We start from the raw sequence: 26,437 nt of genomic DNA on the forward strand, positions 1-26,437 counted from the left end.
CGCTGTCTCTCCTTCTTCGTTCCCCTTTACAAGACAGCAAAATGCTCCAGCAAGCAAACACCAGGTCACCAGCCCAGTCCGCTGTCAAAGAGCAGTATGCCAAAAGGGACATAAGGCTGTTCCTTAGGAAGACAAGTTTAAGAGACTTCAAGGATGAGAACCTCAGACACAGCACATTTAGGCAGAAGGTGGGTATAAAAATGAGGATCATAACACCCTGTTATTTCTGTTCAGGGATGGCTACCTTCTTTGATTAAGATGTTGTTTCTAAAAAAGTCCTATGATTTGCAAACAGTACTACTTTCTGAGTATCCATCAAAGAGGTTAATTGTATTGCTCGTTTTAAAGAAGTTTACTTACCACCGCTTGCACTTAGGATCACTTCTTAAAGCAGTGCCTGGCATTCAATTCGTAAGGCTCAGAAGCTGTATTATTTGTGCAGGACATTAGTCAGAGGATGAAGGGAAAAAAAAAATCCAGCCAAACTTTCAGATTTTTGAGTGGTCCTGTGTGGAGCCGGGAATTGGACTCGAAGATTCCAGTAGATCCTTTCCAACTTAGGATATACTATGACAAGGATTCACATGCCTGTGAGTAAAGGTTTTTTTGTTTAGCCTATGTTACACTGCCCATTTGATAACACAAGTAAAACAACACAGATATTTTGACCATGCCAATAAAAATACATTCTGTCTTGTTGGTAACAGGAATGAGCATGGCAGGAGAACAATGATGGCATGTGGACTGGTTCAGGAAAAGCTTTGTGTTCGACCTTGTTCACAAAGATTACTAACCATTCTTACTTCAAAGTTTGAGTTCAGTGAGGCCATCTTTTTTATCCAGAGGTGGAAAAGAGTACATACTATTAGATCCAAATAGTACACAAGAGAAGATTCCAGATTTAAATGCAAGCTAGACTTCGTCAGGTAAAAGCAAGGGGTAGAGCATCGTCACTTAGAGTCAGTGGTGAAAGGGGTGGAGAGATGAGAAAGTACGAAAAAGTGAAAGCCTAGAATAAATCAACAGCAAGGGAGGCAGAAAAAGAGCAGAGGACACAGAGTTAAGACCAAAGAGAGGGGGAACAGTAAGATGAAGACAACATAGAACAGATTATGTGTTGAAGGGCATCAGTCCATATCAACTGTTCATTGTCTCATCATCTCAAAAAGGCACACCAAAAATGAACTGAAGAGTAATGGCAATCCAAAGCTATAGAAAAAGAACTATTTTTTTCCACCAGCAGGACTCACATACAGAGCTATACAGAGCCACATGCAGAGTGAAAACCTTCTCCAGATTTTATAGGATAAAAGACTCCCACTGTCAGATAAAAAGTACTAGAGTGCCCAATAATGAGACTTGATATTTCTTTGAATTAAGACAGCTTAAGTGTCTCTGCACTTGTAAAACAGGCAATTGACAACCTGACACAACACACACATAATTAAAAATCGACTCTATTGAGAAGCTGTTAGTTGCCAGATGCTCTCTGCACTAACTGAGAGAGCCCATGGGAAAAAAATATAGTTCAATAGCACACTATGTGCAACAAGAACTGCCCAGGGTGTAAAAAGTGACTGATTTATTTTTCTTTTATTTATATATCATAGATCATAGAATGGTGTGAGTTGGAAGGGACCTCAAAGATCATCAAGTTCCAACCCCCCTGCCACTGTCATGGCTGCCAGCTGCTAGATCAAGTGCTAGATAAGACTGCCCAGAGCCCCATCCAATCTGGATGAACCATCCAATCTGGGGAACCTCCCCAGAAGGGAGGTTGTAGTGAGCTGGAGGTTGGCTCCTTCTCTCGTGTAACTAGTGATAGAACTAGAGGGAATGGCTTCAAGCTGTGCCAGGAGAGATTTAGGCTCGAAGTTAGGAAACACTACTTCTCTGAAAGAGTGGTCAGGCACTGGAATGGGCTGCCTAGGGGAGGTGGTGGAGTCACCGACCCTGGAGGAGTTCAAGGAACGTTTGCATGTTGTTTTGAGGGATATGATTTAGTGAGAACTATAGGTGATAGGTGGATGGTTGGACTGGATGATCTTGTAGGTCTTTTCCAAACTTGGTGTTTCTGTGATTCTGTGACTAAGTCCTTCTCAGCAGGCTACTCTCAAGAAGTTCTTCTCCCAGTCTGTATATACATCTGGGATTACTTCGACTCAAGTGCAACACTTTGCATTTTGCTTTGTAGAACCTTGTCATGGTTTTGGTTTTTGCTTATTTGACTTTCAGTATTCAACATCAAAACATCGTGTACTGGAAGTGTTAATGTTCTAACTCTACGTACCTATCCCTATACATTGCGGAAGTCACGGGATCTGACCCTTCCGGGGGGGGCGGTCTCTTACTGCCTGGCAGTGGGTGCTGGAGGGTGCTTTCCTAGCCGTTCCAAGCTTTTTTCAGGTTTGACTCGGTCTCGGGAACTCTCTCTCATATCTTATTTCATTCATTAGTCTCAATTTCAATTAGATTGTATTATATTGTATTATTTTGTATTCCGATATCATAGTTAGTAAAATAAGTTTACCTCCATAGATTGTTGCCGCTGTTTCTTTCCTTTTCCCCCTTCCTTCCCATTTTGTGGGCCCAGGTAGGGGGTGGGGAGGGCAGGGGCATACTGCCCCCTGTCACGGGCATAAACTGATCCAGTTAATTCCGTGACAGATTTTGGTGGAGAATGCGGGCATAGCTGCCTTTTGTTTTTGGTTTTTGCTTTTTGGCTCTTAGAACGAATCTCGCTCTCTGCTCTTAGAGAGCTTCGTTAGGGAGCATTATCAGTAGTTCAGGTTTTGTGCTGGGAAACTTGACCTTGAAAGACCAGGCGTACTGCCAGTATTCTGGGATATTTGTAAACTTTGAGCACTGCTTAGTCTGGGTAGTGCCTTTTTTTCCTTTCCCCCCCCCCCTCTTGTTAGTTTCAATTCATTAACCCTTTTTGAGCAGAAACCAGCGATGAACCCACTCTTTTTTGTGGAAACGCTGAGTAAGGGATTAAAAGCTATGGTGTTTCTCGCGACCTACTGGCGAATCATCAATGTCATCTTTACTTGTTGTGGAATGGTGTACGTATATAACTACATATGGGCACTGACGGAGACGCCTGTATGGTACCTATCTTGGTACCTATATGCAATGTTTAATACGAATTTTGACACTTGCATCCCGGATGGAATGACTAATTTCACAAGCAACTACATCCCAGATGGAATAGCTAATTTTACAAACCACACGATGTTCAAACCAGTTTCCAGGTTTTCCTTTTGGTTTATCAGACGCTTTTCCAATGCTGAGTTAACTCTCATGCTTGTGGTCGTAATATTACTCTCCCTGAATGTATTCCAATACAGGAATAGTAAGCAGAAGGAGTCTCCTCCAGAACCAGAGAATGCTGACTGGCAGGGAATATGGAGAGGTTTAGGAAAAATCTTAGAAGCATGGGGACCCGCAATGTCATGGGATTTCACTCTTGAGCACCTGTGGGATCCCCAGAAACTTAGCCAGTATTTGGAACAGGGGCAGTGCGGCTCAGGTAAATCTAAGGAGGTACAACTTATTTGGGGTTTGGCTTGTGCTTACCGTGCCATATATAATACTGTTTTGGAGAGAGAGAGTTTCCGAGCTGAGGTTCAAGCCAAAGGGAAAGTCAAATCTGATCAATTACAGGAGACACCAGTAACAATATCAGTTGCCCCTGTGGAGGGCAAGAAATGGAAACGAGTGTCCTCGCGTCTAGAACGGAAAAAAGAAGAAGAGGAGGAGGAGGAGGTGGAGGAAGATCCAGGTGAGGGGCCCTCCTCGAAACCACCAACATCAAGAAAGGCAAAAGGAAAAACTAAGAGACATGCAGAAGAGAGTGATGAAGAGGAAGTTTCTATTACTACTCGTCGGCCTCTGAAGATGACTGAAATCCAAGGCTCAAGAAAGGAATTTATACGGCGCCCAAATGAAGCTATCGTTTCCTGGTTAGTTCGCTGTTGGGACGACGGGGCCAGTAGCTTGTCTCTAGATGGTAACGAAGCTCGCCAATTAGGAGCCATTGCCAGAGATCCAGCTATTGACAGAGGAATTAGTCGATGTCTGGATGGGGCTGCCTCCCTCTGGGAACGAGTATTAACAGCCGTGAAGGAGAGGTACCCCTTCAAAAGTGGCTTGAAGCCTGTGACGAAAAGATGGGATACAGTTGAACAGGGTATCCAGTATTTGAGGGAAATAGCCGTGGTGGAAATGTTGTATGACCCGAACTGTGTTTTTAACGACCCACAAGGCCATGGCCCTGAGAGAGTGAGAACAACGCGTGAAATGTGGCAGCAACTCACATCAACAGCACCAGCCAGATACGCCTCTGCACTATTGGCAGCATCGGACAGATACCAGGACCAACAGAGAAGCCCCTTAGTTTATGAATTGATTCTTATGCTCCAAAGCTATGAACAACAGCTACCCCCAACTCGCGCCGCCATCGCCGCCATCTCACAAATGACGGAGCAACTGAATGAAATGCGAGAGCAAGTGTCTTCACTGATGAATCGTGACAAACCTGTAGAAGTATCAGAAACGCTTGATGAAGATCAGAATAGTCAAAAGAGGCCACTGAAGGGAAAGGAGAATCAAGCCAATTTGCAGAGATAAAGGCTGTCCAACTGGCCTTGGATGTGGCTGAACGGGAGAGGTGGCCAATGCTTTATCTTTACACTGACTCGTGGATGGTGGCAAATGCTTTGTGGGGGTGGTTACAGCAGTGGGAGCAAAATAACTGGCAAAGAAGGGGTAAACCTATTTGGGCTGCTGAACTGTGGAAAGATATTGCTGCCCGAACAAAGAATATGGTCGTGAAGGTGCGCCATGTAGATGCTCATGTGCCCAAAAGACGGGCTACTGAAGAACAGCAAAATAACCACCAGGTGGACCGAGCTGCCAAAATTGAGGTGGCTCAGATAGACCTGGACTGGCAGAACAAGGGTGAATTATTTCTAGCTCGGTGGGCTCATGAGACCTCGGGCCATCAGGGGAGAGATGCAACATATAAGTGGGCTAGAGACCGAGGGGTGGACTTAACTGTGGATGCTATTGCACAGGTTATTCATGACTGTGAAACATGTGCTATAATCAAACAAGCCAAGAAGATGAAACCACTCTGGGAGGAAGGGCGATGGCAAAAGTATAAATATGGGGAGGCATGGCAGGTTGATTATATCACCTTGCCACGATCCCGCAGTGGTAAGTGTTATGTGCTTACCATGGTAGAGGCGACCACTGGGTGGCTTGAAACATATGCAGTACCCCATGCTACCGCCCGAAACACCATATTAGGTCTTGAGAAACAAGTCCTTTGGCGACATGGCACCCCAGAAAGAATTGAGTCAGATAATGGGACTCATTTCAAAAATTCTCTTGTAAATACTTGGGCCAAAGATCATGGCATTGAGTGGATTTACCATATTCCCTATCATGCACCAGCTTCTGGTAAAATCGAACGATACAATGGGTTGTTAAAAACAATGCTGAAAGCAATGGGTGGCGGAACATTTAAGCACTGGGAGAAGCATTTGGCAGAAGCCACCTGGTTAGTCAATACCAGAGGATCTATCAATCGTGATGGTCCTACCCAATCCAGCTCTCTACATACCGTAGAGGGAGATAAGGTCCCTGTTGTACACGTAAAGAGCATGTTGGGAAAAGCAGTTTGGGTTCTTCCAGCTTCTGGAAAGGGCAGACCTCTCCGCGGTACTGTTTTTGCCCAGGGACCTGGATCCACTTGGTGGGTAATGCAGGAAAATGGGGATGTTCAATGTGTACCACAAGGAAATTTGGTGTTGGGGGAGTGCAGACAGTAATTCCATGTATATAGATGTGTGCGTGTGATGCATTTGTAATCATTTTGTTTGTTTGCATATGTGTGTATATATATATATATATATTAAGCGTGATGTAGTGATGTAGAATAAGGGGTGGAATGTCATGGTTTTGGTTTTTGCTTATTTGACTTTCAGTATTCAACATCAAAACATCGTGTACTGGAAGTGTTAATGTTCTAACTCTACGTACCTATCCCTATACATTGCGGAAGTCACGGGATCTGACCCTTCCGGGGGGGGCGGTCTCTTACTGCCTGGCAGTGGGTGCTGGAGGGTGCTTTCCTAGCCGTTCCAAGCTTTTTTCAGGTTTGACTCGGTCTCGGGAACTCTCTCTCATATCTTATTTCATTCATTAGTCTCAATTTCAATTAGATTGTATTATATTGTATTATTTTGTATTCCGATATCATAGTTAGTAAAATAAGTTTACCTCCATAGATTGTTGCCGCTGTTTCTTTCCTTTTCCCCCTTCCTTCCCATTTTGTGGGCCCAGGTGGGGGGTGGGGAGGGCAGGGGCATACTGCCCCCTGTCACGGGCATAAACTGATCCAGTTAATTCCGTGACAAACCTCATTAAGTTCACCAGGGCCCACCTTTCAAGTTTATCAAGGTCCCTCTGGATGGCATCCCTTTCTTCTGCTGTATCACTGCACCACAGTGAGAAACGCTACACATTTTGAAGAAAATTTTAAATAGAAACCAATTTATTTGCTAGTTCTGTTAGCTGCTACTCATTACTGACTGAGAAAACACTGTCAGGAAGGAACACAGAAATACTGTCAAGGCAGCTAGACATGTCTACACATTTATTTGTAGTGTGTGTCCCAACAGAGTTCAGTGACACTTGGCTTAGAAAAGCATATTGACACAGCACATTTTTCCAAGGGGAAAAGAAAGCAACAATCAATATTTGTATACCACAATACAAATATTTTATTGTAGATTCTATAATGTAAACCTCAAGGATTCATCATCTAATATTTTCTTGGGCCACGAGCCTCATAACAGTATAACCTTACTTTGTTGAGTAGCATGCCATTTTGGCCCTCCAATCCACCATCTAAAATCAAAGTTAAAGCATCATTTACTAGTTTAATTAGTAACATGCTTGACATTTTCTACTTGATATTTTTTTAAGAATAGCTTCTGGCAGAAAGCGAGGAAAAAAATATTCAGCTGCCCTTTCCCTGTGACCAAGAGACTGAAATAGTAATGAATTCATGTCTGCAAACTTACTTTGACTCTCAAAGTTCTTAATCCATTACACTAAAGTAGAAATTTATAGTTAATGAGGCTTTCGTTCCCAACTGGGTTTGCAAAACTAACAGAACCCTCAACTCAGCAATTTTAACACCTATTTTCTGACCATTCTAAGCAATAATGATGTTTTATGCAAAAAGGGAGCCAAACAACATGTTTTATATACTAATTTACCTCACTTAACAGAATACATAAGACACAGAGCAATTTGTTTTTTATTCACCTAGTCTTCACAGAGACCAGAACAACCATAAGTAAAAGCTGTAGACTGTTACATCACAAAAATATGTACATTTTAGAAGCAGGTTAAAATAGATACAATTCATATGACTTGCATAACTGCAATTGAATGCACAAAGTTATACTTAGTTATGAGTTGAGCAGATTCAGTAAAACATCTACGACACAAGGGAAGAAGAGAAGAAACTCAAGTGTTTTAAGACCTAGTCATAACAAATTAGATACAAATAAAATCAGTAATGCTACAGAAGAGGACGTATATGAAATAAACTCTGGTAGTTCTACCAAAATACATATATTAATGAAGTAATTCTGACAACTGCTAAAAGACATTCATGTCATATCTGAACTAAGGACAGGAATGTGTTCAGCCATGCATATGAAAGTACACTTCAGAAGAAATTTCCTAAATAGTTACACTATAAAAAATACATGAAATCCTGTTTGAGCAGAAAGTGGCAACGTTGACAATTGCTAACAATGTATCAGATAGGACTGCTAAAAACTGCAGAATCTTTTGAAAGAATGAAAAAAAGTGACGTAGGCTTAGGAAAGTATTACCTAGTATTTAAGAAATATTTTTGCATTCACATATTTCATTTTAGCATGCTTTCCCTAAATGATTCTACTTAAAAAATAAAAATAAAAAATCACTCAAATTCAGTGCTCTGCTTCTCAAATTAATCTCCTCAAAATTAGAAACACATCCGCATATTTATTTCAGGAAGTATTTGCATTAATATGCTGAAAAACACAGCTTTCAATATAACACATTCTAATTAATATAATCTATTTTATTTCTATTCTTGTGCCTTAGGCATCACGAAGCAACGCTGCACAAATAATAGGTGGTATTCAGAAGAGTGAAAATTATCAAGATTAAATGATGAAAGTGCTTACCCTATGAAGAATGCTTTCATGATGGCCAATAGCAGAACAAACTAACAAAAAGGCTGAGTGACTCCCATTTTGCTATCTATCCATTTAGGAAGGTTAGTCACCAACAACAGTTATATCCAGGAACCAGCACAAATAAATAATAGTTCTACCAAGATCGTCAGAAGATCTATTTGCTGTACAGTAGCTCAGTGTCTCCAAAAAGAACTTCCATAATTCTATCTTTTATTCTCAATTGATATTGAGCTACTTCAGTTTTTAGGTGACTCTTCTTTAGCCAGACAGTATATTAACTTCATGTTTTAAAAAGTTTTTTTACATACATTAATTCATATGTATTTTCTAATATAACTTTGATGACAAGAGACCTATAAACTGAGGTTCACTGCTTCTGCATTTAACTTGGCACCACTTAGACTGTGAATCATTGCAATCATAGCGGAATGTTTGTTCAGTTCTTCTTTCTGTAATTTTACAAGTGCTTCTTTTTCTTCCAAACGTACTTCCAATTGGGATTTTTGAACTTCCAGAGAAGATGCCTGCAGAAACAGCCAAAATGTTACTATTCACTCCATCATTAACAAAAAATATACAAACACAGTGAAAGCTAAGTAGTCTGGTGATGAGTTTAAGCAAGCAATCAAAAAACATCATTTTAAAATTACAACTTTGTTTCAGAAATACTTTCTTCAGGTGTACATTTGGTGTACGTGGAAGTTTTACAGCAACTGATGCACTTCATACACTGCATACCAATAGGATGCACTAAACCCCATGTTATCATTCTTCTATTTAAGTAACAGAAATGTTCACAGTTCATCCATCCATGTTTCATTTCAGTCCACACACTGATAAATATTTACCAAGAAGATGGGAAGTATTTGCTGTATACTATATAGCATTGTCCTAAGTGGGAATACTGTAAATACTTTGACAGACTGCATACTTCTTTGTGTTTACTAATTAGTTTTTATGTAAAAGGAACCTCTACCTTGAGAGTTTACAGGAGTCTTAATGAAAAGCAAGAACATGCAAGCTATGCTGAGGTTTTGGAGATTTTTTTAAAAAACAAAAAAGGAAAAAAATCCACACATTATCCTATTAACTTCAGAGTATGGCCAAACTGGTCTCTATTTCTGCTTTGAGAGAAGACATTCTTTTTCTTGGAGATGAAAATTAAATGTTTTATTAGAATTTCAAAGATCAAGAAAATCAGAAGTGTTTTGGTACATCCATATGCAGTATCTTAATGCAGACTGAAAGAAGTGGGAAGGAAAAAAACAGTAACAAAAAACCAACAAATAACTCAGATTTCACAGTAGACAACCAGAAACTGAAGAGGAATGTGCTGTTTACTTATTTAATATTGCACCACAGTTTTTTTTCTTTCCAAATACAATGTACTCGCAGACTACGCTTCGCACAACCCTTAGACTCTGACTTTGCTCTTAAATTCAAGCTCAGCTATTCAAAACTCAAAATTAAGAGTTCATTCTTCTTCACTGTCGGGTCAGTTCTAGTTTTATTTAGTCACTTCAACACTGAAATAATGATTATTCAGCTCTATCAGTCATATAGGTACTTAAAACTCCAGTCTCTAGAGTGCAGGTGGAAATAATTCCTTACCTTAATACTCAGTTCCTTCCTCGCTTGTTCTGTTTTGCTCAACTCCTTTCTAAGAACATCAACAGTTTCTTCCATATTATTTTTTTCTTTCTGTTGAGCTTTCAGTTTTTCTTCCAGAACTTTCATTTTCTGTTGCAAGCCTTACAAAAACCAAAATGTTAAAAAAGAGATACTGTATTGCCTCAGAAACAAGTATATACACAATTTTAATACTGAACATAGCTGCTAATAAGTGCACTACTGAGTGCCACCTACTGCTAAGTTTTAGCAGTTGCTTTTTGGTACTTGCTGAAGAGTTAAATTGAAGTCTTTCAATTTGAGATTCCCACAGAAAATGAGTCTAATGGACATACTGTGAAGAGATCCTGAAAGCACAAATCATGCTGTGTATGGATTTAGTGAAATCAATATAGTCTTGGAAAAATATATTTTCTTAAAAGTACAAAGACATATCCGTCTCATCAACTGTTAAATTATACATGGCTGGCTACCTTTTAGATTTACAAGTTACTAAGAAAAACATTGCTGCTTTTCTACAGCACATTACAGCATCTTTTAAATTAAGCTTTGTAGGTCTAAGATTTGTTGGTTAAATGACTTACTTGCTACTTTGCTATCTCTATCATGTAGCTGTTGCTGTAGTTGTTTTCTGTGTTCTTCAGATTCTACCAACTGTGCAGCAGTCCTAATATTGAAGAGAGAAATTTTTAGTTCCCAAAGTAAAATACATCACCATTTCTTTGCTCTAAGAAGCTAGAATGATTTTCACATCATTTGTAACTCTTGTCAGGAGCTTAAAAATCAAATCAACAAAACGATGAATCTGCAAGGTGTGAGTCCAGGCTTTTTCTTTTTTCCCTCCCGTGAAAATTATTTATCTCCCTTAATCAAAGACAACGTGGAAACTACTGGAAATGTTTTTTTCCTACAGCCTAGACTGTTGCTCTTGATTACAGCCACAAAACATTCAAAATACCATGGCAGAAATGAAATCAACTTTCAACCTGAGTCAGAATTCACTGCCATTAGTGACTGACGATACGGGCTTTTAGCTCTTAGTATGCTCCTGAATTGACAATGCCATTACTAAAACCTTGTTTCAGGTAAGTGTTATCATCTATGTAAACACATCTGTGCATAAGGATTTTCTGATACCATACTGAACATTTCCAGACAGTTGTGCAACATACAGGAAAAAAATGAAGTTTCGTAAGACCTCGCTGTAGCTCATACACGGGCTTGCTGCAGTCTTTACTAGTTAGAATAATCTTTAGATCTCACAAAATATATAGGCACTGTCATCCACTAGTGTTACAGCTGTAGCCCAAGCACTTCAAAGTGCTTCAACTTCCTTTAAGTTAATTTACTGTCTCCATTGCTAGCTAGCATAACTTCTATTGCATATTCCACCTCCCATTTGCCCCATTTAGATGACACCTATTGTCATTCTTGCTGGCCTGTTTATCCACTTACTATGTACCATTTTCTTATCTGCAGCCTCTGGCAACAAAAGGGGAGAAGGATAGTTCAGTCTATTTTATGTAACTATTCAAGAATATTTATACAGCAACTGCTATCCCATTTGCCTTAAAAAAGGGAGATCCTTCTCAGAACACTTCCTCAATTATACTCAGCTGCATATTGCTCCAATGAAAGTAGGTGCCCACATTTATTCACAAGCAAATGCATCTGAATGAAAGTTTTCCATTTGAATCAGAACTCAAGGCAGAAGTCAGAGCAGTTTCAGTCGCTAACAAGGCAAGAAGCTGGAAGGATGAAGTGAACTTTGAAAGTGAAACCAAGAATAGCACTTTATCTCTGAAGTGAATATAGGGTCTGAAGGTAAGCATATTTTAAAAATGTGTTCTGCAAAATTAAGTATCAAACAAAAGTTCTCAAATTATTTATTTAGTTAAGAGGGTGAAAGACACACCAAGTCTCTATCTTAAGCCATCAGAAAGGAAAAAAGTTACAATTTGTTCTCAACAAGACAGAAGTAGTTCTAGCTTTATAGTTGAAGCACCAAGGATGGAATGTCAGTCATCACTATTTCTAGTATAATTTTAAAGTGTATTAATTCATTAGGTTCTCTCCCCTCCCTCCCTTGCCCCCTTTCTCTTTTTCTTCCAGAAAACAGAATCACAGAATAGTAGGGGTTGGAAGGGACCTCTAGAGATCATTGATCCAACCCTCCAGCCTACAGCAGGTCACACAGGTCAGTGGCTCTTAAACATCTCCAGAGAAGGAGACAAACATAACATTTAAGTACTTCTGCTGATATCTGATGATGTCACAGAGAAACCTTGTAGGATAAAAAGGAATATGTGAAAATCTTGGCTCACAACAACATTTAAGAATTCACTGACTACTAAGACATTCTCCCCTTCACCCCAACAAAAATCCATTCCCAAAATGGCTTCTTTTCATTTGTTTTTTAAATTCCTACTGTTGCTGCAGTCTGTGGGGATCCCCTCCTGCTCTGAACCAACACAAGAGAAAAAATAAAATCACAGAAATAACTAATACAGATTCTCATCTAATATACACATAGAAAACCACTCTAAAGGATCTATTACTTCTTCTAGCTACACTTAGAATCATTTAATGGTTTGGGTCAGAAGGGAACTTCACGATTATTTAGTCCCTGCTATAGGCAGAGACACCTTCTACTAGACCAGGTTGCTCAAAGTCCCCATCCAGCCAGGCCTAGAATGCTTCCAATGAGGGGGCATCCACAACTTTGCTGGGCAACCTGTTCCAGTGACTCACTGCTCTCACAGCAAACAATTTCCTCATAATATCTAGTCTAAATCTACCCTCTCCCAGTTTAAAACTATTTCCCTATGTCCTGTTGCTACTTTCCCTTATGAAAAGTCCCTCCCCAGCTTTCCTGTAGGCCCCCTTCAGGTACTGGAATGGCACTATGAGGTCTACTCTGAGCCTTCTCTTCTCCAGCCTGAAGAGCTCCAACTCTCTTAGCCCATCCTCACAGGGAAGGTGCTTCAGCCCTCTGATTATCTTTGCAGTTCTCCTCTGGACCTGCTCCAACAACTCCATGTTATTCTTGTGTTGGATGCCCCAGAACTGGATGCAGTACCCCAGGTGGGGTCTCACAAGAGCAGAGTAGAAGGGCAGAATCACCTCCCTCGACCTACCGGTCACACTTCTTTTGATGCAACCCAGGATATGGTTGGCCTTCTGGGCTGCAAGCACACATTGTTGGCTCATGTTGAATCTCTCATCAACTGACAACCTCCAATCTTTCTCCTCAGGGCTGCTCTCAAGTCATTCTCCACCCAACCTGCATCTGTACTTGAGACTGCCCCAACCCAGGTGCAGAACCTTGTAGTTGGCTTTGTTAAACTTCATGAAGCTGACATGGGCCCACCTCTCAAGCCGGTCCAGGCCACTCTCGATGACATCCCTTCCTTTTGGTGCATCAACTGCACCATACAGCTCAGCGTCATCTGCAAACTTGCTAAGGGTGCACTCAAACACACTGTCCATGTCACCTACAGAGATGTTAAATAAAACTGGTCCCAACAGTGATCCCCGAGGAACGCACTTGTCACTGGTCTCCACTTCAACACCGAGACATGGTGTGACCATCCAGCCAATTCCTTATCCAGCCAGCAGTCCATCCATCAAATCCATTTTTTTTTCCAATTTGATGACCAGGATGTCATGTCAGACAGTGCCAAACACTTTGCACAAGTCCAGGTAGATGACATCAGTTCTCTTCTTTTAGCCATTGACACTGTAACTCCATCTCAAAAGGCCACCAAGTCTGTCAGGCATGACTTACTCTTGGTGAAATCATGTTGGTTAACAACAATCACCTTGTTTTTATTTTCCATGAGCCTCAATAGGGCTTTCAGGAGGATCTGCTCCATGATCCTGCCAGGCACAGAAGTGAGACTGACTGGCCTGTAGTTCCCTGGATCTTATTTTTTTCCCTTCTTGAAAACAGGGGTTATATTTCCCCTTTTCCAGTCAGTGGGAATTTCACCAGACTGCCATGACCTTTCAAATATGATGGATAATAGACCTCTCACATGCTACTTGAAGCACAGATAATTGACAAATTGAATGCTAAAGTGCTATTTAATTTTACTGTTTTTCTTTAATTTGCTTAGAGACTGAATCTAACTTACCTGTCATTCTGCTGCTTCAGTGATTCATTTAGTTTCTTCATTGCTTCAATTTCTTTATTTAGGGAATTGCATGTAATCTGTAGATCTTTATGTTGTCTTTCAGTTGTTTCATACCTACAAATAAATTAGAGGCTTATGGTTGAAGATAAGTGCTTTTGATGAGCTTTTAGTTTAATAGTTTGTAAAAAAAATACTTGACTTCTCTTGTTCTTGTTCAGCCATTCCACTCAAGTTAAAAACAAGACATATTTTTTAAAAGTACATACTTGGGGGAAAAAAAAAAAAAGCTTCACTAATTATTAATGATCTTCCCTCCTTCCTCCACTATCAAATTCTTCAGGAATAAAAAAAAAAAAAAAAAAACAACAAAAAAACCCCACAGATGTATTTAAATGTTCAACACGTACAAAATGTTACAAATAAACTTTTTGTAGTCACCTTTTAAGAGATCCTCTGAGACACTTTATGAGCACCAGTTCTATGGTGCTCAAGTTTCTAGTTCTAGAACTTGAAAACACTGAAGACGGTGCAAAGTGCAATTAATATAAGTTTGAGGTAGATCTCACGCTTGAAGCGAATCACTTTACTACTTTCCAAAAGGAAAACTCTTTCCTCCCATGTCAGCTTTCTGGTTATGCTTAAGGAACAGCACTTAAAGTCTGCAGATTGAGAAATCAAGTTTTTACTTTATAAAACCAGTGTAAAAATCACTAAGCTATTTTATTCCTATTTTGGGAATTCACAGCTTTTAGATAACAGATTAAAAGATGTTTTATTCCATACAATTGCTCATAGAGTATACAAGTAAGTGCAACTCAAGCAGAAAAGGAGGAACTTCCGCTGTGACTATACTAGATGTATGCATCTTGTCCATTATGGATTTTCCTGAATGAACATTTTTCCTCCTTCAATGACTACTACTGGCAAAGATATAACTTCAAAATTTCTAGTACAATTCCTGCACCCGCTGTTAAGCAAGTAAATTGCTCTCAATTTTACCAGCTTCTTTGCCTTGCTGACACCTAGTGATGAAAACAACTCATGCAAGTTGAGATGCCAAAGTTCTTTTGAGCCTTTATTCTTCCTAAACATGTTATTTCTCCATTAAAAATTTCTACCTTTATGTACTTTTTATGTCTCCCATGCCTTATGTGTTCTTTAACCTACAATCCTAAGGAAATAATGCTTATAAATAATTTAAGGAGCACACAGTACATCTTTCCTCCCTACATCACTTGATTTCAGTCAGGCTTACTACAGAAGCAATCAAACATGCAAACTCCTACATTACATATTTTGCTGACTGTTTCTTTAGACAATTTATAGCACGTCATCAAGACAGCATAAAAGGTAAAGAAAGAAGCCAATAGCATGGTGTAGAACCATTAGAAATTAAGCACTGTTGGTTTGTTTTAGAAAGCAATACACAAAATCCTTGTCATTTCCTGAATTAGATCTTCAACATCTACTATTTCAGTTCTCATCCAGTTTAACCAGGCCATTGAGGGCCTTCATCATTCTAGCTGAATATTTCAAAATTCCTTTCAGATCCTGAGCTTCTTACCTCTGAAGAAGATCAACTGATGATTTTTTTAGCATTTCATGTTCCTCAGCAACTGTTTGTAATTTCCTGTTGTGTTGAAAGAGCTGTTCAATATCAGTCTGTGCCCTTTCAGATTCTACCTGCTGAGCTTTCAGCAAAACATTAAGTTCTTCATTTTTTCGTTCTGCATCCTTCAGCATTGCAGCAAGAGTTCGGGCCTTTCAGTGGAAAATATCCCCCAAAAGAAAAAGCAATTACAAACATTTCTGTCTTATAAGTCATGTCTTAATAGGCATATTTGAAGTCATACATCTAACAATAAAATGCCATCAGCTACGTTAAGAAAATAGTTTCTCTCTCCTAATATTAAATACAAATTAATTCATTCATTCTAAATTCCTTCAGCTCCTTCTATAGCCAGTGCTAGAAGTGAAGAAAAAAAGAAAGTAAAATATGGTATAGTTTAGCTATGGCTTGTGTAAACTGCAACCCAAATTATCAAATCTTTATTTGAGTAACAGAAATTATGAAGCTTCAAAGCACACCTCAAGTAAAGCTTGCATCACTGCAGTATATATTTGAGAGTTCATCTTCGTAAGAAATGACAATTAAAAGGCACATAGAATACTAGTAAGTGGTTTTATTCATTTTTAAATTTACTACCATTAAATTAACACTAATGGCTAACAAATGTTCAAGTACAGTAAGACAGTTTTGTTGGCTTCTAATACGAAAAGGGCATTAAAGAAAAGAGTCCCAAAGAAACATCTTGTTTTTCTTTGCATTGTTACAATGAAAATTAAGATTGTCCTAATTTTTAAGTATAGGTTAGTTAAACATATAGAATTTCCACACGTGCAAATACTGTCAAAGCTACCCAGACAGTTGTTACTTCACTGCAAAACACTGGGGAAATGGTTTTAAGTTGCAAGGGGGGAAGATTTAGGTTGGATATCAGGGGGAAGTTCTTTACCAAGAGAGTGGTGAGGTGCTGGAACAGGCTGCCCAGAGAGGTTGTGGATGCCCTGACCCTGGAGGTGTTCAAGGCCAACTTGGATGGGGCCCTGGGCAGCCTGGTCCAGTATTAGATATGGAGTTTAGCAGCCCTGTCTGCTGTAGGGGGGTTGGAGCTTCATGATCCTCAAGGTCCCTTCCAACCCCAGCCATTCTATGATTCTACGATACCAAAATCCCAGAAAGAGATCCCACTCACCTCAGATTCTGCCTGAGCCCTTTGACATCGGTACTGGGCCATCAGTCTGTCAGCCTGAGTCAGAGCCAGAGCCTTTGCTTCCAAAAGGTCTTGCAGCCGAGTTTCCTTTGACTGTGCAAAGGAAGAATGTTATTCATTAACATAATCTGAATCTACCAACAGCACCGTATCCATACATATTAGGTTGTACTCACAGCTAATGATGAAAGCTTCTGCTCATAGATATCCATTATGTCAGAAATCCTCATGTCAGTGATTGGTTCCTTAACCTGTGGAAATGTTTTGCAATTACTGCTACTGTAAATCTGCATTTACTTGGACAGGTAACATGTCTGAAAAGCTTAGTGTTGTGAACTCAACTGATACACGCCCTGTAGCCTAATACTCTGATTAAAAACAGTCAAATATTTAGCAAAGATAACATAAAATTATACTAACTTCTAGTCCAGAATGAAGTTTTTGTATTAATTCCTGAACACTTGAAGTTGTGGATTCATCACCATTAGCACAAGATGAAGAACTTCTCACTGTAATGTTGCTGATCAAGGGTGACTGCAGTTGGATTCTTTTTGATACATGTTCTTTTTCCTGTTGTCTGTAAGCATTATTTGCAGCTATGCTTTCACCAAGCCTGTGGAAACATGACAGATATTAAAAACAATCTGCTTCAAGTACTGTTGAAAGGACTGAAGATGAGAACTATTTCACAGCATAATTAACTTATCTTTCATTGAAAAGACAAACTAGAGAAATAGTTTCATTTGCATTATCACTCAAACTTGAGAAAAGTTAATCCTGGGGGACAGAAGTTATACTATACTAGATTATTATACTGTCAAGGATCTGCTGTTAGTTGTATACCAGTCAGTACCATCTCCTCCAGCTTCTAAACCCATTACTGTCTCTTACCTGTAGATTAGGAGGAAATGACAATTTTTCTTAAAGTTTCTGCCTCATATAAACTAGAAGTAATAAGTCAAAAAATGTGAGCATCATTAAGGTTATAAAAACATCAAATCTTATCAGATTATCACAAAAATAAACTTACACAATAGCAGGAAAATCTGGTAAGGGTGCAGCTTCAAACAATATTCTAAGTCCTATTTGGACTTGTTCTCTGTAGTCTGATGTTAAAGCAAACGTCAAGGGTGGAATCAAGCGTTGATCCTAAACAAGAAACTACTTTGGTCAGAACAATACATGACAGTCAAAAACAACAAAAAAAAACAACCTCAGACATCACAATACCAAGGCTTATGAAAATAGACACAAATCTACCCTTCTAAATACTGCTCTTTTACATTTCAGAACGCTAAGGTTAATGAAACGATTTAAAAAAGAAAAATACACTTCACATTTTGGAGTGTTTAGAAATTTGTTTTCTTTAGTCAACATGACCAATAAAGAGACTACGTAATTCCTTCAATTTCTCATCTGTTTGATTTTCATCAGAAAGGGTCACAAGCTTAAGTTTTATGAGGATTTTCCGATAACTTTGAAACTCTCATTGTAAATAATTCCCATTCGTCAAAGAAAATCTCCCAAACAATATGAAATGCTTGACTATCCAGATTATTTTCTATCTACAGAGCAAGCATCTTGACCAACAGAAACCAAACACTTGCCTGTGCAAAGTCACAGAGTAGGTGGATATGTTTAATGCTAAATAACCTCAGAAGCTATTCAATTACATAGCTGTGATAACTTTTTCTTATCCCTCACTTATTATCTCAAACTGCAATCCTAATATGGCCTTAGAATGATAATTCTTAACAGGTGACTGAAATATTTCACATGCATTACTGAAATAAGAGATGTAATAGCAAATTAGTCTTGTTTTAGAAGAATTAACATGAAACAATCTTTATGAACTGTAGCTTTTCCCTAAAATTTTTGGCGTGTAAGACATAGACATGAAAAAACATTCAGAGCTAGAATGACTAGAGTTCCATAATACTTTCCTTCACAGATACCCTTTATAAGACATTTTACTTTATAAGACACTTTGAACTCATACCTGTAAGATTTTGTAGAAGCTGACTTCCATACCAGGCACATCCTGCTTCAGTCTGCTCATAAGATCGAGTGTTTTCAAAATAATATCAGCAGCAAGTTTGCTTTTAAATACACAAAAGCAAAGTGGAAAAAAGGCAGAGAAATTTGTCAGATCAGCGCTGATAAATAAATTAAGACAAAGCAAATATGTCTCTAAACCTTCATAAATAAACTTTCTCTAGCAAGGCATGAGTGCTAATACCATGGGAGATCATTCAGCTTCTTAAATGCTCTGTTGAGCTTTTCCAGCATACCGTGGATAGCAGCGAAGCCTAAAGCACTTTCACCTTGAAAGTAAAGAGGTTTTAATTACAGGTCAATTTTATTTTATTGGGCATATAACTATTAGTTTTATTGACATTCAAGTCAATGATTCTGAACTGAAGGGATGTGTTTTCTTTGTGTTGTTTTGTTTTTTTTTTCCCCCCCACTGCAACCATAGCTCCCCTCTTTCCCCAGTATTGATGGATGATATCATTTTTGAAAAGCAACAACTCAGATAAACTTCTGGATGAGGTTTAAAAATCACTGTACCACATAAATGGAACTCCAACCTACACATAAAACAATACCAGAATGTTTAAGCTAGGTTTATTCATTGCACTGACTAGCATGTTACATCCTATTGGTATAAAAATACTAAACTTGATTTTAAAACAGTATAGACTTATTTGCATTTAAATAGTAATTTCAACTATGGTATACTTTCTATTGGAACAATATCACAACTCTCAAAAAAGTCTAGGTAAATTAAATTTGAGATAAATTTTTGTGCTCACCACATTTTAGAGTCCACTACCTTTGTCCCAAACCCAGCATCAATCCCACTATAGGTAAACTGGTGTTCGATTAGAGACACACATTGGCTGGCAGTCAGTAGCTTTGAGGCATGCATTTTCAGTACGTCGTCTCTACACAGCAGTAGGCTGAGTTAAGAATAAAACTTCATCTATGCTTAGGTATTGGCACCATAAGGCACTGTTTTAATAATAAAAAAGAAGCTAGCATATCAAAGCATGATATACTCCAAAAATGCTTTTGAAGCCCAACTACATAAACCTCTTAGGTCATGCTTAACACACACGCCAGGTGTTCAACTGTTCTGTTGAACTAAAAAAAAGTATGCACTTGGAAACAGACAGCCAAGGAAACTACAATAATATGAGTTGCATAAAGAAGATGAACAAGAGGGACTGAACAACCAGTACCTAAAAAAAGGACTAGTTCTAAGGGAGAGCCAATCAAGAGACTTCTTCACAGAATTCAGCTGAGATGCCAGACTACATCCTGCAGTTGTGTTCTCCTTATTTCATGACACCAAATTCAGAAAAGCAACACAGAAGCAGAAGGCAGCATATTTCTCTAGAAACTCCTAGCTGGATGCTTGAAGATGACATGACACATTTGCTTACTCACCAAACTCACCCCAAATCTGGTCCAAATCCTGTCACAGACAGGAGGTTAGACAGAAAAAGGAAAACTGCTCTTAAATTCTAATGAAAGAAGTCCCTTTAAAAAAAGGAAGTATAAAATGAAACAATTTCACATTATTTTATCTCTTGCTTCACTGATCAAAACTATTACCAGCTTTGGCTGGACACTGCAATGGACTTAGCTAGACCAAAATATTACACCGATTAAGAAGAAGGCCACCCAAATGCCTCCTGTAATTTCAATAGAAAACACTCATTTTTTATCTGTAAAGTGCTTCTGTACTGTTGAACAACCACTGTGTTATATTTGGAATCCCTGTACTACACAATAATTTCACAGCAATTATAAAGCTACTAAAGGTCCTTCAAGATGACAGTCCTAAGTAAGATTAGTACAGTTATTGCAATTAACAGCTGTTAGTGACCCAAGATGGATATTTCTTCTAATGCCTTAGAACAGATCATAGTGGAGAAGTAATAAATTAGCAGATAATAGGCACATAAAAAAGGATATCTGTGAGGACGTTAATAGCCTTAACCATTCTTTCACACTTTTTCTTCACTAACAGCTCATCCACAATCTGTTCTGGCATCTGAAGATGATCAAGAAGAACAGGCAGCAAAAGATCCACGAAGTGTTCAGCTGAGGCACTGTTCCCACTACTAATAACATCCTGTAATAAACAAATTTTATGTCAATATTTAGAACTACAGAATAAAGAAGACAAGCCTACTCTACTCTTTGTATTCAAGCTTGTATTCAAGCTTTCCTGAACTATCCCTATTTCAGGTTTAAGACTTATGATCAGTATCATACTGGAGAATCAAGTTTAACAAAATAATGCTGGAAAAGCAGAAACTCACTTCTACAAGTCTTTGAAAACAAGTATTTAATAGTTTTGTGTCTACTTCATGAACAGCCAACATAATTTTCAGAAAATTTATCTTTCTAAATATATTTCTAATGTGTTTAAAAATAGGTGTTTGATAAAGTACGGAATTTTAAAAACATTTCTGGTATATTTTTACATCCTACTTTTCAAGTAAAACACTAATAAATACTTAAAAATTGATCAAAGCAAAACTGCACCAGCTAAGTAGCACTTCAAGTTCAATCATTAGCATTCGTACCTCGAAAACCTCTTTGAATAGCTGCAGTGCTAGAACTGAACAATCTTCAGAGCCTTCCAATGGTTGGTTTGACAAATGCACCAATGCAACAGATGGTTCTAAAGTCTTTGAGCGAGTCACAAATCTGGTATTTCCAGAGACTGGCAAGCCAGATGGTTCCAGTATTGCCTGCCGCAGGGTATGACGCAGTTCTACCACAGAACAGAAGGCAAGCAGCAGTTCTAAGATCTGCATGAAGTGAATGAAAGAGTTCAAATGCTTTTAAACCAATTACTCATATAAAAATTGCAACTCCCATAGCACAAATCTAAAGAGATATCTAAGTTATAAACAACTGCTCTTGACATTTTAGAATTCCATGAAGGATATTTTTTCTGTAAAGTCAAGTCAGCAGCACAATCCATTAGACTAGTGATTAAAAATAATTTAAAAAATGGACCAACTGCTCTCTAATTACCTCTCAGTTGTAGAAATGCTATTCTGAGATACAGACAGATAGCCTTGAGATGAAGACCCCTGGAAAGCTCCATATCAACACATTTCTCAATTATAACCAATAATCAACAAAAAAAAACCATACATGGAAACATCAGCTTTCATCATCTATTATGATGCAAAATGCTTTGATTAGAAAAGTTTAAGATTGTTTGGTCAACGCATACCTTTGAAACATTTTCAGGACAAATCATATTTTAGCATTTAGCACCACATAGCTGATGTTTCAACTATGTAAGGTGGTAGTGAGACAAAGCTGAATGCAACAGAGAACTGCTTAACCTAACGTGGCATCAAATTGTTCAAATACTGTGGAAGAATGTATTTCTAAGTTTTTAGAACTCCTAGGAAATAAACACCAAGCAAAAACAACAACAACAACAAAAAACCAACCAATGACCCATAAATAAACAAATTCAACCATAAAGTCTTTTGAAGAATTAGATTTAAGCCGATAAACACTGCAGGGTCAATAAAGAGTCCTTATATCAATTTACTTCATTATCATTCTCACAAGGAATCTACTTATGGCTACAGATGTGGAACTACGTTATGAGTTGGACCCTCTTGGTCTTCTGATAAAGTACCTTAGATAATGAATCTGGATCCTTTCCATGAAGGAGATCTAATACTTGACCAAGGCATGAGGTGAAGTGCTCATATCTACAGCACAAATGGAAGGAAAGATAGAAAAAAATAATTTAGTATCAATAATTTGGTATCAATATCTAATTACGTTCAAGTAATGAATACCTGAGTCCAATTTCCTTTTTTACCCCCAAACACTTCAAGTGTTTCTTCAAGTAATACTTTTGATGGTGTAATTTCAATGCAATATAAGCTAAATTTTAAAAATATTCTCAGAATTAGAACAAGTATTTTTACTGCTAGAGATTTGGATTGAAGTTCAGCAACTAAGTTTGACTAATGGAATGCGCAGAACCAGTAGACAAGCATTTCGCATAACAACTCTGTGATGCCCTGCAGGAAAATTCTTATCACTTTGACAGCACTACTACACTTCAAAATACTGTAGGGCTATAAAAAAAACATGATAGCTATTCATATGATTGTCTGACCACCAATACTGACCAAAGAATTATTGAACACAGTCAAGAAATTAAGCATTGCTGAAGCAGCAATTAAAGCACAGGTTTGGATTTATTCTGTGTAAAACAAGTAACACAAGAATCCTTTAGCTTCAGATAGAGCAGATACTCATCTAGTACCACTCAAGAAGCATCTATGAATTTTTAATGAAGCCGTACCTGGTAAGATAATCTGCAACTTTCGGGTTTTTCAGAAGATCCATAAGTAGATCAACAGAATATTTTCTTGTTAGAGTACCATCTCCATTTACAACAATATTGAATATTAACTGAAAAGTCTGATGGATATTCCGTGCATGAAAGAGCTGAAAGGAAAAATAAAATTTGCATGTGAACATGCTTTGCTTGCTCAGGTCTCTTGCATATAAAAATTAACTAGAATTATTTTCTGAGTTTGGCCAATAGATTTATCAACAACTTGAAAATAAAACTGATTTCAAAATATCACTTACTTTTTCTCCTACTTCTTCATTTAAAGTAAGGCTTGATAATATTGAGAGTGCAAACACAACCACAGTCAAACTGCTGTGCGCCAGGAAACTTATTAAGGTACGATAGAAACTCTTCACATTATTCTAAAACACAGAGAAGCACAGGTATTAAAAATTTTATTTCGTTCTGTAAGAGCACCAAACTTACATATTGCAAATATTTATAAACAAGAGATACAAATAATGAATAACAATAACACAGAAATATGCTATGACAAATGTTCTCTAGGAAATATATTTTAGTGTTCTTCTACTGCACAGTTACAGAGGATGACATCAATGACCAAATTCTCTGTTGAATTTGTTGAATATGCGTAGAATAGAATGAAAAAAATAGAGGAAGGAATTACATCATTATTTTACAGGCTGATGAGAAAGTCATGTCACTAACGTACAACCACTGAAAATTAACCCTTATCTTCTATCTGCTCTTTGAATAGACTTGGACATAGTTATTTCTTTTTTTCTCCTGCATTTGTTCCAAGGTAAGTAGTATAATGCTCACTGCCATGTTGATGAGTCTGTATTCCTCCACTGAGGAAATAAGCTGTTTGCACTGACTGATGAACAGACAGACTGCGTAGATCAGATATGGATGTGTATTTGAAGATTCAAAGGTCTTGACATGACATCCAGACCAGTGGTATTTTATTGATTTATCTTTTGAAAAAGCAAATCTCTTTCCAGGCCAAACTTACTGCAGCTTGGAAAAAATATATATATTATAACAACATTTAGTTCTTCTAAGGAAGAGATAGTCAAACATCAGGTTCACCTTTGTAGGGAACAGCTGCAATAACTGAATGCATAATGCAAGCCTGTGCAACAACAGAGCAACAAAAGAGAACACAAAGCTTTCAGTTCTACTGATTGTGTTCTCTAATGTGAGAGAAATATCCACCATCGTTTGACAAAACAGTGAACAAGGTCAGGATTATTACTGCTGCAAAAAAGAGCTCAGTGAAGTAACTCACTCTTACCCCTAAGTCAGAGAATCATGCCACTAAAACAAAAGACTTACCAAAGATTTTATCTGAGTTTGAATAGGTAAGTTGTGACGACAGAGATTTGCCAGAAGTCCTAAGCATGGTATTGTTAGCTCATCTTCTGTAGACTGACTTCAAAGAAAAATCCAGAGGTTTAAACAAAGATGTTTTCATTAAAACATCCAGAGATTAGTTACAGTAAAATTGCTTTTTTTTGTGTGTGTTACCATTCTTCCAAGAAAAGTACAACTAACATTTGCAGACCCCAGACTTCAAGCAGATTTTAATTGATCTTAAGAGGAAGAACGAGCATCAAAGATAAATGCTATCAGAGGTCCTTTAATGCAGATGTCTTTAATAGTCATTAGACTTGCACATAATTTGTTTTATTCTAGAGGAAGTATGCTTACAGTGACAGGAATGATTTTTTTTCCTGGCTTCTGTCTTTGTTAGCTCCCCCTCCCTGGGGGTGGGCTAAGAAGCCAATTAATATTCAGCCACCTAAAGTCACACAGCCACCACATTAACAATCTTTAACAACATGTTTTTCGGAAACATCTCTGGTAACTTCAGAACAAAAATATCACATCATCCTCTGCAGACCCTGTTAGTGCAATAGGCTCATGGGCCTCAGAAAGATTAGAAACCTAGCTAGGTATTTCCCATGAGCAAAGATAAGTGAACACAAACTTACACATGATGCATTAGAAATGAAATCAGTTCACTGACGTTGGCACCAGCGCTAAAGACTGGAACATTGTAGGTTAGCCTCTGCAGCAACTGAATACTCTGAGGAAATAAAAAGCTATTCACATGCCTTTCCTACAGCATCTCACTGAAAAATGTTAAGTACATAAGGTATTTTCTTACAACTGAAACTTAATAGAGAAATAAAACACAACAAATTGATTCATTTTTCAATTGTAATGTTAACATCACAATTACGCTTGCTGCTGCAAACACACTGAGTAATATCTTACCACACTGGTCTCCACGTACTTAATAAAAGACCAAACATATTAGCGCGGTTTTATCTTGGCAGAGAGCCAACTTTAGCCAATCCAATTCTCCCCTTTTTCCTCATCAGTCAATTCTCCATTCTGTCAGTGAAAGACCTAGTAGTTTCACCAAAATCCAAAAGCACTTTGCAGTCTCTAGCAGGAATTATGTTTATAGTAAAACGAGTGTGTTGTAAGGACTGCCAACAGATCTAAGGATAGAACTGTCTTTCATCCAGGATTATTTGGCATATAACTTATTTAAATGTGACATGAGTATACTCAGACATGACAAAAACCACAGCATAGCTAAGGATAGCAGCTGAAATAAAATCTTACTGTATAGAATAGCTGACATAAGAGCTTAAAGGTCTTATAAATGGATTTATTTGGTGACCACAAAATCTTTCCCCTTGACTGACAGGTCAAGTGAGATTCTTAAAGCTTCTGGAACTCCTAGTACTTTGAGAAATATGCAAAACATTAGAAAAGTATTCTACACTGCACTGGATGCTTGACTAATTTCCCACCGAGTAAGGGCAATGTAGCTGATAGCAAACTAATTTTTTTTTTTTCTTTCCTTATCCAGAAAAGAGATGTGACCACAGATGGCTAGCAAACACATGCTCAAAGCTGAAACCTACGTATGAGAAAACCTGTATGTACTTAAGGGGAAAAAGAAAAAAAAAAAGCCCATCTTTATTGTTTAGCACACAGAAATTATAGGTGCAAGTTGGTGAAACTGGACTGGGAGATGTAACATATTCATTGAAGATAAATAAATGAAGCAATAATATAACGATGTCTGCACTAGGCTCGTAAAAGTAGGCTTCCATTAGCACAGTCCCTTTTATTCAACAGTAGATACCACTGACCAAAGAGAAGGAGGCACATACACTCTGCAAACCTCCAGAGAGCCAGCAGCCACAGCCCTTTGCTCCTTCACAA

At 38.1% G+C, this 26,437-nt stretch overlaps 2 protein-coding genes and 1 long non-coding RNA gene across 4 annotated transcripts in view; 2 read left to right on the top strand and 1 right to left on the bottom strand.

The window, feature by feature from the left end:
- LOC149919835 (uncharacterized) lies at positions 1-21,004 on the top strand. Its single transcript, XR_016471887.1, has 3 exons — positions 1-188; positions 12,012-12,096; positions 20,849-21,004. It is a non-coding gene; the product is annotated as an uncharacterized LOC149919835 (long non-coding RNA).
- On the top strand, positions 2,941-4,635 carry LOC149919836 (uncharacterized). The gene has a single exon (XM_090152035.1). It carries the CDS (start codon positions 2,956-2,958, stop codon positions 4,630-4,632), a length of 1,677 nt encoding a protein of 558 aa, XP_090008161.1. The 5' UTR covers positions 2,941-2,955; the 3' UTR covers positions 4,633-4,635.
- The window catches only part of CIP2A (cellular inhibitor of PP2A), a 24,721-nt gene continuing 4,875 nt past the window's right edge, over positions 6,592-26,437 (bottom strand). Inside the window, exons 4-21 of one of the 2 annotated variants that reach the window (XM_031613055.2) lie at positions 25,186-25,280; positions 24,527-24,623; positions 23,467-23,589; positions 23,174-23,319; positions 22,493-22,568; positions 21,411-21,638; positions 20,794-20,953; positions 19,626-19,767; positions 18,809-18,908; positions 17,840-17,958; positions 17,230-17,422; positions 16,986-17,060; positions 16,792-16,902; positions 15,600-15,796; positions 14,036-14,149; positions 10,484-10,566; positions 9,882-10,021; positions 6,592-8,794 (exon numbers count right to left, since the gene is read on the bottom strand). In XM_031613055.2, coding sequence (XP_031468915.2) covers positions 8,624-8,794; positions 9,882-10,021; positions 10,484-10,566; positions 14,036-14,149; positions 15,600-15,796; positions 16,792-16,902; positions 16,986-17,060; positions 17,230-17,422; positions 17,840-17,958; positions 18,809-18,908; positions 19,626-19,767; positions 20,794-20,953; positions 21,411-21,638; positions 22,493-22,568; positions 23,174-23,319; positions 23,467-23,589; positions 24,527-24,623; positions 25,186-25,280 — 2,370 coding nt within the window. In that variant the 3' untranslated portion in view covers positions 6,592-8,623. Of the gene's footprint in view, positions 8,795-9,881; positions 10,022-10,483; positions 10,567-14,035; positions 14,150-14,493; positions 14,695-15,599; positions 15,797-16,791; positions 16,903-16,985; positions 17,061-17,229; positions 17,423-17,839; positions 17,959-18,808; positions 18,909-19,625; positions 19,768-20,793; positions 20,954-21,410; positions 21,639-22,492; positions 22,569-23,173; positions 23,320-23,466; positions 23,590-24,526; positions 24,624-25,185; positions 25,281-26,437 lie in introns of those variants that run through there. The other variant, XM_090152018.1, reaches the window with a different exon arrangement.

Source organism: Phasianus colchicus, chromosome 1, assembly GCF_987193195.1.
Source record: "Phasianus colchicus chromosome 1, bPhaCol1.hap1.1, whole genome shotgun sequence".
NCBI lineage: Eukaryota > Metazoa > Chordata > Aves > Galliformes > Phasianidae > Phasianus > Phasianus colchicus.